General features: G+C 30.0%; 1 protein-coding gene across 1 annotated transcript in view; it reads right to left on the minus strand.

Moving 5' to 3' along the window:
* The window catches only part of LOC107440018 (retinol dehydrogenase 7), a 22,055-nt gene extending 12,958 nt beyond the window's left edge, over window positions 1-9,097 (minus strand). The window contains exons 1-2 of the mRNA XM_016052790.3: window positions 8,763-9,097; window positions 3,053-3,265 (exon numbers count right to left, since the gene is read on the minus strand). Coding sequence (XP_015908276.1) covers window positions 3,053-3,265; window positions 8,763-8,973 — 424 coding nt within the window. The 5' untranslated portion in view covers window positions 8,974-9,097. The remainder of the gene's footprint in view (window positions 1-3,052; window positions 3,266-8,762) is intronic.
* Between the last annotated feature and the right edge of the window lie 3,799 nt (window positions 9,098-12,896).

The following is a 12,896-nucleotide window of genomic DNA, read 5'->3' on the forward strand; positions in this document are numbered from 1 at the left end:
AGGATTCGTGAGAAGCTCATCATCAGGGATGTTTCCCAGACCGTCGCCAATAGCCCATTGTGCAGCTCTAGTGCGACGTAAATTAACAACAACAACAATGACAAATAAGAAAGTTAAGCAAAACTAGAAAAACCACAGTAGCCCAGAGAGAAAAAGATGAAAAACAGAACAAGAAAAACCACACTGGCCGAGAGGAGCAAATCAAGGTAAAATACATTTCTACGCTCGATCGTGAGGTGATGAGGAACTAATGTTGTTAACACGGGAATCGGCATTCATACGTATAAAACAAGATTCAAGGGCATCAAGATGAGCTGATGTAACTGAGGTGGAAATAATTTTGGCATTATCGAAATTGAATTTAAATCCAAGATTTAAATAATGTGCAGCAATTGAAGATTTTATTTAATCCTTGATTAAAGATATATATCGAAAAAAAGATTGAATCTTGTTTTATTCATATCAATCCCGAATCCCTTGTTAACAACATTTGTCCTCATCATCTCTCGAATACGCTTGGAGATGCATTTTACCCTGATTAACCTCTCTGTTTTTCATCTTTTTCTCTCTCAGCTACTGTGGTTTTTCTCGTTTTGTTTCTCACCATTAGATTTCTATATTTAATCGGACACTTAACGTTTTATATTTCAAATCACTTTTGTTTCTTCTCATTTACGTCTGACTAGTCTTGAAAATTGGCGCTTGAAACATGTCCACTTTTTTTTCTTCCATTTTGTATATTTTTGAAGCGAGTCAAGTAATACTTTAGTCTAACTTTGTATGTATAGTGGCGCATTTTTTGAAAACTGAGTTCTAAAAATATGAAACATAGACATCCTGTGAAATTTTTGATTCATATACATTTCGGTACTATTCTATTTTGGTTCAGTGATTCTAATGATTCGATTCACTATTTGAATTTTTCGTTCCTCCCCTTCAAGTTAAAGGTCTGATATAAATACTGCAATCAAACCTTGCGAATCTCTAAAAATAGCGAAGATTTCGTCGGATACCATGTGACAAAAGAGAAGCTAGTATCAGTTCATGGTGAATTAATATTATGCAAACATGCATTACAGCAGTCGACACTATAAGTATATGGAAACGTTTGTAAATTAACCTGAATTTAAAACTGATTCATAGGTTTAACGAAATGAGTCAAATCTTGTGTAAATCAATCAAATATAGCTTTGCTGATCATTAAGATTATAATATATTGTGATGCATTTCAAAGATAACATTTTTAATTATTTGCAAATGAAACTTATATTGCAACATGGAAAAAATAGAAGAATCAGGAAGAACTAACTTGAGCTATTATTCAGAAAACAAATTAAATTTTTTTATTATAATATCAGGTTGATAAGGTTATAATTGGGTTTTTGATTTTACTGAGAATGATTTGTCGCTTTTTAAGCTCCTTAATCTCAAGAGTATTTTTTTTTAACTCAACCGATTAGTTTAGTTTTTTTTTCTATTTATTTCATAATTAGGATATTGATGATTATTTTTTTTTATATCTATTCCAAAATTTTTAAATGCGACTTTAATGCATATTTTTTGATCAATTCAATCACATTTTTAAAATGGCAGACATTTTTCCTGTGTTTGAATTTCTGCCTTAAGCAATCTCCAAAACGAAGTTTCCACCACACGTATATCTGTTACCACTAGAGCTCAAAAGCTGTTAATATGCAAATTACCTAGCTGCATCCGTTAAAGTGTGGAAGTGTTTTCCGCAATTTGCCAAAGTAATGCGTGCATAAACGGTCACAGTATCGTTCAAGTTCAAAAGTTAATTTCTCTCATTCTATCTACTAATTTGTTGATGGTTTGGTTGTATTTATTTTAATTGATTCTTTAGACACCGAAAAGTAAATAAATCCCATGTTAAGTTCTTCAATTATAAGTTAAAATAATATTTTAAATCGTTTGACTCTTTATACAGGGTGCGTAGTCAAATTATTCAACAAAAAATAAGTACTTTTCAAGCACTCAAAAAATATTTTTAAGCACTTTAAAAAAATATCATAATTAGACAGGGTTGGAAAGTTTTTGACAACCGACGGTTTTATCTTGTTTTAACCGTCATGTCAAAAAAAATTTGGCATTGTTTTTGACAATTGTCAAAAATCATGAAATTTTGAATCGTGTAAAACGAATGGCGTTTTCATACGCTACGGACTGACTATACTCCGAAATACAATGACACTTTTTAAAAACACCCAATGAAAAAAGCACTTTTAAGGGCTTTTAAAAATCGAAAATAAGCACCTTTAAGCACTTTTTAAAAACGCTACGCCCCCTGTTTATATCATATTTTTTAAAGTGGTTGATTCTATCAATGTGTTGATTATTGTTACCTGATCTTTAAGATAAACGAAAATTAAATAAATAACATTGAATGTTAATTTAGACGTAGAGAAACGTTGCTGTTGTTACAACTAAAACATTATTTTCATTTTAACGATTGCCTAGTGGATAATGTGCAGATTACCCAGGGTAACTTGAGAAATAAAGCAAATTTTCGGCACTTCAACGGATTGATAACTTGATTTTTAAAATAAGCGAAAATTAAATAAATAACATTGAATGTTAAGTTAGGCGTAGAGAAACGTTGCTGTTGTTACAACAAAATTTTTTTTTCATTTTAACGAGTGCCTAGTGGATAATGTGCGGATTACCCAAGGTAACTTGAGAAATAAAGCAAATTTTCGGCACTTCAACGGATTGATGACTTGATTTTTAAAATAAGCGAAAATTAAATAAATAACATTGAATGTTAATTTAGGCGTAGAGAAACGTTGCTGTTGTTACAAAAAAAATTTTTTTTCATTTTAACGAGTGCCTAGTGGGTAATGTGCGGATTACCCTGGGTAACTTGAGAAATTAAACAAATTTTCGGCACTTCAACGAATCGCTCTAGCTAAGTTGCACATTAACTAGATAATCTGTAGAATACAACTGATTTCTACACTTTAACGGTAACATATTCATTAAAAGACATGTAAACTCTTCAAGTCAAGAAAGGATTCTAAAAGCATGTATTCACCATTTCCTTTGAGATTATTAGCTATGTGATTTCTCGCCTCTTCTATGCTCTCATCACTTGTGACATCTAGAGAGATAATTTCAACTTTGGAAGAGCAAGTTTCAACTAATTCAAGTGCACCTTTCCCTTTTGAATCCAGGCAACCAGCGAAGACTTTGTAACCAAGCTGATCCAAACGCTTAGTCAATTCTTTTCCGAATCCTGAATCACAGCCTGCAATATAAAAAATTAAAAAAACCTTGTTGAAATCGTCATAGTTAGATAAAATTTATTTATTTAAATCATGTAAAATATTGTTTACTGAGTTGTTTTATTATCTGATGGGATTAACGACACTATGTCGACATCAACACTTTTATTTTAAGTATACACGGAATTATTATTGAAGTAAATACGGTCAATTATTATTAACATAGACGTAATACATGTTCTAACAAAATTATTTTATTTTATATCCGTCTTTGAGCATCCGACACAATTTTGACTTTACGACTACTAATGCTCAACTTTGTAATTTTGAACCCAATCCAGAAGACAAGAGAACTCCTGTATCAAGTATTGGGAGAAATTTGCCGTTGTGAAGAACTTTTTGATGGAACTAACCCGCACTTACATTACATGGAGGGAAAACCACGAAAACTTTCCACGATTAGCCTGATGACAAGGGAACTCTAACCCATGATACGTCTATCTTTGAGGATATCTTATGTCACTACCGTGGTCAGTGCGAGCCGAGTGCCGAATTCGAACCCGGGTCACCTCGTTGGGAGACTAGCGCTCTACCTCTTGAGCCACCACGGCTGTGTCAAAATTATTAAAAGTTATTGACAAGTATCCTTCAGCATATTTTCAATTGATATAATAAACTTTTATCTCCCTACATAAAAAAAAAAATCGAAAGTGCCGGCAAAGTTTTGAGTGCTGAACTTTACGTTATGTTATGTTACATTTTGTAATGCAATGTTACCATTTTGTGACAAAATGTAAAAGAATTACCACGGAATAATAAAATTTCAGCATTCTACTCATATAAGTAGTTCGAGAATCATTAGCTATTAAGCTTGTAGTAAAAAATACCGTTTGGGTTTAGCTATTAAGCTTGTAGTAAAAGTACCGTAGAATTCCATTGCATTTGCATCAATATTTATTTGTTGTTGTAGAAAAAAATTATCTCTCTCGAGATCTTTATTTTATAAGCGCTCACTTTATTAGACAAAGGTAACAAAAGAAATATGAATATAAAAGTAAGATTGAAAGATGTTGCGAAATATAATTCTTAACATTTGTATCGAAGTTTTTTAAAAACAGATTTGAGTTTGTGAGTTTTGTTATCAATGTCAAGATTTAAAAAACTGTTTTTAATTTAAATTGTCATATAATATAAACAACCGTTATTTAGTGTAAACAAGTAAAATTACTTCACTTCTCATTTATTACTTCTTATTGTGTCACACATTCTATGCGATTAGAAAGATCATCCTTGATACTTTTAGAAATATGACTTTTTTACTCCTGCAAAATTTCCATCGAACAAAATAAGCTCAGAAAATTGAAAGTTTTTTTCCTTTTTTTATACCATCATAATTTTAAAAGCATTATATAAATATCGCAGTTCAATAAAAAAAATTCAAAATTTCAGGTAATCAAAGCAAGAAATAAGTTATAAACTTCCCTGGCAACATTTAATGTCTCTCTCGCTCATTTTATTTTTTATTTTATTTATTAAATGTTTTTTTGATATACGAAACCATCATAAAACAAGATACAATAAAAGGACTAATAAATGATGATAATTTTAAAACATTTAACAATTAAAACTATTTTTTTTTTTTTTTTGTGCTGGACTTCAGAAACATCTTAAAAAATTAGGGGAGCAATTTTACCTCCGAATATAACAAGTCACTGATTACCAGCTCAGTTATTTTTAAACATTAGTTATGATGTATTCCTTTCATTTTCAAAGCCTTCTAAGAATTATAATAATAGCTATAATAAGAATTATAATAACAGCTACGACTCTCATACGTTAATTCATAAAATTATTGCCTTTAAATGAAAAGTAAATATTTGTAAAATATCATATGTTCGAATTACTTATTTTTCATGAAAGTATCTTAAATACATGTATAACTATTTGCCAAGAATTTTTTTTATTATTATTTATGAATTAATACGTAAAAATTTTTTTAAAGGAATAATATTAGATAATAAATAAGAAGAAACGTAAATAAGATTGCATAATGTACTTATTTTAAGAATTGGACTCTTCAGGACTTGGACTTACAAATATTTTAACATTTTACGAACTTTTCATGAAGAAATTATTTGATTTTTTTGAACTTATTATTAATTATGAAGCATTTAGCATTGAAAAAGTTAATTAAATTAAAAATTGTTACTTAGATTCTTAACTTTTTTATTTTTATTGTATAATTTTGGAATGTTCTGGACATTATATTGAGTTAAAAAAAAATTTATTCAACCGCGTGACGGGAAGTTTTAGCCAATATGCTAGCCCATTGGCCAGATCTTTCTTCAAAAGGAATGGGGAAATATAATACAATGTTAAATGAATGATATATGAAACCTATTCCATAAATAGAAATCTTCTTGAAAAAAATCTTGCGCCCCCCCAAAAATTTCCTTCACGGTGCGCCCATGTTCAAAGACAAAAATAGAACTACGGAAAAAGGTAAGACGATGTCTGTTTAAAACACAGGCAATTGATTTAAATATGATGAATAATGAATAAAATATCCGAGTCGGGATTTTTCGCTTGATTGATAAGTATTATTACTTAGTCACGCTTGAAAAAGGTTTAACAAAAAGAAAAAAACGAGTCTGAGGTGGAGGTTATAATGAGAAAAAAAGGTCTTTGGCCAATTAGGGAAAGTGAAACGGGGCTAATGTGAAATAAAACTTGTTTTCTTAACTTAGTTGTGTGATGTTTGTAGATGGTATTTGTAGAAACAAAATTAGTGGTATAGTATGGAAGTAAATAATGCCGCGGAAGTTTACGAACATAGCGGATTTTTTATTTTATTTTTTTTAATTCACTCTATCTTGTTACAATCATTCAAAAATTATTTGTTGTGGATTGTACTGTAACTGGATAAAATTACGTAAAAGGAATTATGCGAAGAATGTTAGTTGTTGAACAACAGTTAAAAGTTGTATTGAATGTGAAGTTTAATAGAGTCAAAAAGTAGTATTAAGTTTTAATAGGACGGTTATTTGATAACATGCTTTACAAATGGCAGCAGTAGATAAACTTTAATAATGATTGTGAAATTTTTATAAAAATCAAATAAGCGTTTTCATGCCTTTTCAAAAAATTAATTTACAAAATCAAGCTATTATTTTGACAAAAAAAAAAAAATGGTTTAAATAATACCTACTTTAACAATTTTTTTTTTTTGCATATTTATCCATCTTTAAAGCAATTCTCATCTATTTGTTACAAAAGTATTTCATAAAAATTCGCTTTCTTACACATGAAATATGGGGTTGTTCAAAAAATGCAATATACGCAACGAAAAAAATGATTAAGTCGGCTAATAACTTATGAAAAAATAATCGTTATAAAACAATTCTTATCTTGTTAACAATATACCAGCTTCAAGATTTCAAATGATAATTTGTTAAATGAAATTAATCTCGCTGCTCGAACAATATTCCATCAACACTAAAGTATGATAATGCGTGTGGCTTGCAATAAGAACTAACAGTAATAACCAAGTAAAAAGGTGCCAAATCAGGACTGCAAAAAAGCGAGTTTTTTCTAAATCTAGCAACCATGTCACCTTCTTTAACCATACATCAATAAATAACTAAAATAATTTTCACTTCAAATCCACCAGAACTACTTAATGTCATTAATATCTTGTGAAATAAAGCAGATTTGAGATCAGAAATTATACTATTTATTTATTAAAAACAAAATTATCTGTTTGAAAATATCACCTCGCAGAATAAGCAGCTTTATACGTTCTAACCGGAAGTAGAGCAGTTCAAGAGCTCGAGATTGTTGCCATCCATTCAGTTTTGCTATTTAAGTACAGACCGGTTGCACAAAACTGTAGCAATACAACTACTCAATTCTCATTCACTAGTATATAAAACATGTTAACTCGATTATGTCTTGAGGTACCCTTTGATAGATAACGTTTTAGCGTTGGTATTGTACTAACTCTATACTATTTTATTTTAAAAAAACATCTACTACTTAATCTGCCAAAAGAGTATCGCTTTTCCCCTTTCAAATCGGACATGCCCTTACACTCAAGCGGATACTATTCTCTCTTTCATTTCAATATACAGGGTTATTCATAATTCCCTCCGGGATTTCGAAATGTTATAGTAAAAAAACGAAAACGAATATAGCAAAAAAGAACATTATTCCGAAAGTATTCAAGTTTTAATTTAAGCAGTTGCCGGTAGATGGCAGTAACATGTACCACTGAAGGCAGTTGTAAAAAAAAATGGCGTTTACAGGCGGAGGGAATTATGAATAACCCTGTATATTTTTCGTTATTGTTTTTGGTGTATCAAGTTCAAATGTTGATTCACACACAGCGAACCACAATGCAGGATAGATGGGATTGTATGTTGGAATTTTAAATGCGGCAGTGTCCGACATTTTCTTAGTTCTTACGGGCAAAGTGTGTAGAAAACTTACTTCCGTGTTCTGCAAATCGAAACCAGCGACGCATGCCAACGATTGAATGCAGTTTGAACTCAGAGGTTGCAATGTATTTCAAAAATAAGAGTCACCATTTGTAGAAGATGATTTGAGGTTGCGAAGAAGAAAGATGAATAAAAGTAGACCAGTTAAACCAATTTAAAAATATTTATTAAAACAATAACGAAAAATATATATTTTGAAAGGACAGAGAGATTAGCATCTTTGAGCCGATAGCCAAGAATTCGAAATTAAAAGTAAGTGAATTGTTCCAAACGGACAGTTAGGAGCATGGGAAGAGATCCAAGGTTGGTGATTTATTGGAAGATAATAAAGCCAGCCCCCCCCGTAATTAATATCAAATTTGAAAATAATTTGGCGATAGCGAATCCCCAAAAAGTCTGAGAATTAGTATAACCATGTAAATTAAACATTTTTGTGGTAAGAAATAAGGAGTTATAAATAGATTTTGTTTTAAATTTAGTCGCGACAGTGAATAAATGAGTTTTACATTTGTATTGAAATAAGAAGTTAGCCGTTACATTGATTGTTAAGAAAATAATAGAATATTTATATTAGCTTTCTATACAATATATTTGGGGAAAAAAAGTTAAATTTTTAAAACTTTGTAAAACAATAAAAAGGACCAACCGCTTTTTAAAATTCTTAGTAAATTTTTAAATTGATGACTTCTTCTTTAAAAATATCATTCGATTTAAATCAATGTCACCATGCTTCATAGTGTATGAAATTATCGATAATTTGGCTTATCCACTATTCCACTAAATTCATTCAATAACATGCTTTATTTTATTTGCAACAGTTAAATTTCTTGACAAATTTTGCTTCATAATAAGTTTTTTTTTCTGTTAACGCTGAGACTTAAATTATATTTTATAAAATTTAATTGCAAATATTTTTATGACCTTCAAAATGAATAAGCATAAATTGCGCAAACGTGCTTATTTTATGAAATTTCTTAAATGGATATGCAATCATAAAGTTAAAAAAGAAAAAGAAGTACTTTACCTGTAATGAAAACGGCTTTGTTATTGGCCGATACCTTTCCGTCTAAGAGTTTTTTCTCTAAAAATTTGGCTACCAAACTAGATGCAAATAGTGCAGCAGAAACAACTAATAATTTTTCTAGAATAATACAAAAAGAGGGCACTAAGTTAGAAAAAAACCAAAATGCAGCAAATGACAGCATGAACAAAAAGAGGTTGCTGTAATGATTCATTTCTTATGAGAATTTTTAAAAAAAAATCTAAACAGATGCTTTCGCAACTGTGTAACTGACACAGATGCGTCCGTGTCAATTATTTCATGGATAGTAAAGTATGAAGAACCCCTACATTTCTACGCCAACAACGTTGAAGGAAATAGGTTCCCGTATTTAAATTTTAAAAATATTTCCTTATAGGAAAATAGTTTTCTTATCCTTTCGCTTTGGATAATGAGATTTAAGTTAAATACCAAATCTCTTCATTCTCTATTATCTGAAGCTTTCTTTAATTTCTTCAGCAGTCTTTTCAACTCTTTTTAATAATATTTTTTTTTTATTAAATATTATTATTTTTATCACAACGAGCAAGCGTTACTCATTGTTTCTTTGTATAAGCCATACTTAATTAAAAAAGAAAGAATTTTTACATAGAAGTTTTTTTTACCGCTATCTAGCATAGAAATATTTTATTGTTAATAAACGAAATAATTCATATTTTTAAAATAAATGAGTTAAAATCTTTAAAATTTTGCACAAATTAATGTGTGACTTAAGAATTATTTTGAGGTGCCTTACCTTATTTATTTATTATTTTTGGAGATTTCAAAATCACGCAATCTTTTCGAGAAAATTATTTTGTAACTAGCGTATTTTCGAAATAAATTGATTTTAACTTTCAGTTAAACTTTTGGCGAATTTAGGGGGATCCAGATATTTTTCCTGGGGGTGATCATAGACTCATATTCCCCCCCCCACAACTAATTTTTTTTATAAAAAAAATTTCGTTTAAATATTTTTTTGAAGGAAAAAAAAAACTAGGGTTTTTAATGCTAGTCTTCTCATTTATTTTTTTCATAATGAACAATAGAACAATACTGTGACATTAGGTCACAGCCTANATTTATTTTTTTCATAATGAACAATAGAACAATACATAAATTCAAGTATTCAAAATCTTTAAATAATAAATGTAATGAGTTTTTTAGAAACTTTGGCAAATCAATTTCTCGATGAATGTTTAATAGTGCGAGTCCATTTAATCGTTCTTAATTCTGAGTTGCTCTAAGCCAACTTTTGAGACTTGGTTATTTCTTTTATATTATTTCTTTTCCTTTTATTATTTCTTTTCTTTTTATTATTTCTTTTCTTAGACGTTATTTCTTCAGTAAACTATTAAAAAAAATTATTACTTAAATTTTTTTTTCAATTTTGGGTGGGGGGTCATGACCCCCCGCTGGATCCGTTACTGGTTATAGCCAATCACATCACAAGTATCCCGCTGTAGTGAACACGGCTTATAGTGAACTCCTGGATATAGTGAACAAAATGCTCGGTCCCGTGCCTTGCTATACACGTATAATGTTATTTTTAGTGGATGTAGTGAACCAAAAAAGTGAAGAAGTTGGATATAATGAACTTTTTTCTGTCTTGGACTGATTTCCAACCCATTTTCTTTGTAATAATTTTGAAATTTCTACTTCAAAATAAACCATCTATAGAAACTACTTTTATGTGCTCGAATGGCAGGTTAGACAGGTTTAAACAGCGGAATGACAGAAATTCAAGAAAAATTTTCTGAGAGTCGGGAAGTGTTTCCATATTTGATGTTGAGGATTGCTCATCAGCTAACGATTACTAATTTTTATTTGTACGCAAGACGAANCTGATTTCCAACCCATTTTCTTTGTAATAATTTTGAAATTTCTACTTCAAAATAAATACATATACCGATTTTTAAAACCATCTATAGAAACTACTTTTATGTGCTCGAAGGGCAGGTTAGACAGGTTTAAAAAGCGGAATAACTGAAATTCAAGAAAAATTTTCCGATATTCGGGAAGTGTAATATTGATTTCCGGAATATTGATCGGGAAGTGTAATATTGTGTCCATCTAATATTGATATATGAAATAAAACATTAAAACTTGTAAATTTAATCTCTCAAGAGAAGAGAGATGGTTCAATCCAACAAAACCAATATTATAAAAATAAATTTGTTAAAATTTATTTTCAATTTATAAACAATTGTTTATAATAAATTAAGTATTTCCTACCATCAATTTTCAAAAGTCATATTTCAGTGCTCGGGTTTTTATGCATGCAGCTGCTATCAATCAAATGAAAGGCAAAAGCAATATGTATTACAATCAAATTTCATATAAACATATTACTAATGAAAGGAACTTCACTTTTACATTCTAATTTAATGAAAATCATTACAATTAATGAAATTGCAGATATGTAATTCATCATCTTTTTATTGTTCTTAACTCGAATACCTTTCTTTTAACGAACTAAAACCACTGAATCCCCTGTTTGGGATTATGAACTTAGATACTGATGCATCATACTGGTAATAAATGAAAGGTGTATAACTGAATCATTTTAAAATTGAAAGAAACAAAGATGTAAGCAACCTTTTTTATTTGAAATTGAATTATTAGGATAGAAAAATAAGATAATGGCAGAAGAAATCGCGAAATTAAAATAGAACTTAACTGGCAAAACTGAAAGAAAACAGTTTAAATTGTTTGAATAATGAAATTGAATAACTAATTCTTACTGGAAAAAAAAAATTTCGGAAAAAATTGAAAAAAAGCATTATCTTATGAAAAACAAAACTTTCTTCTAGAATTAAGAAAATGAATTCGAATTCTATCCTAAGTTGATACAGTTTAACAAAATATTCTATTAAATATTTTTGATATTTCTGAATGTGTTCAAACGTAAATTTGTCCCGCAGTGGACTGATCGTTAAGACACCGTTCCCAGCAGATCACCGAAGTCAAACATCACTGGCTGCGGTCAGTACTCGAATGGATGACCACTTGGATCAGTCTGTTTAGGGACCGACGGTGTGCGGTATTGGTCCTCGTTAAACTGTTCTACCGTAAAGTGCTCGACTTCGCGTGCAGGTCGTCAGGCTACCGAAGCGGGGGTATCATCCCCTCTGCAGAGGATCAAAATTGTAATGGCATGTTTTCTGATCATCCTGAGGGATGCTTCCCAAACAGGCGCCAATAGACCAAAGTGCAGCTCTAGTGCGACGTGAATGAGCTACAACTACAACAACCAAACGTAAATTTACCTAAGTTGCACAAGAATAAATATTCCGGAAATCATTGTGAATGGTTAGACTTTTATAATTTGTTTGAGAGCTCGATTCATAATTATGTGAAACTTAACGTTTAGTAAATTTATGTATTTAATATCATACTTATGTGGGAATATACGCATTTTAGCAGCTGCAATGCTATATGATAGCCAAAATGAAACCGTTACTTTCATAAAAATAATTCTCAATATTTTTAGTGTAAAATTTTGGTGAATAGAGGGGATATTGAATGGGACGTATTTCTTTCTTTTCTTTTTTAAAGTGAGTTTTATTTAAGGTGCTTATTTTTTAATGAAAAATGTGTTATTTTTTATTTAAAAATTTTTTTGTTGCAGAAGAAGCTGAGACGGTTTCGACCATCATGAATGTTTTCTCGATATTTTAAAATTCAATATTTAGATACTCTAATTGAGGAAAAGAGAAAAAATTTTATTTTATAGGTTTTTTATATAAGAAATTTTTTTTTAAATGAAGATATGTTATTTTATTTCTCAACTAAATTTTCTTTTTTTTTATAGAAAGTACTGAAACGATTCTTAGCATGAAATATTTTCTCCCTGTTTTAACACTTCAGATTAGATTATATATGTATATATATTCAGATATCTAAACTCAGCGGCGCGACAGCCCTAGAGGTCCAATACCTACTGTGCCCATCTCAGTTTCCTTGGCCTGGGCTCTGGGGTGCAGATATCTATCTATATATATATATATGTGTGTGTTGGTAAAAAGAAAAACAACGAAGAAAATTAAAAAGTTTTATTTACTGCGCATAAGCTGCAAGTATATAGAACTCATAAAATAAGTTCAAAAGGTAGAGAGA

This window comes from Parasteatoda tepidariorum, chromosome 7, assembly GCF_043381705.1.
Source record: "Parasteatoda tepidariorum isolate YZ-2023 chromosome 7, CAS_Ptep_4.0, whole genome shotgun sequence".
Classification (NCBI taxonomy): domain Eukaryota; kingdom Metazoa; phylum Arthropoda; class Arachnida; order Araneae; family Theridiidae; genus Parasteatoda; species Parasteatoda tepidariorum.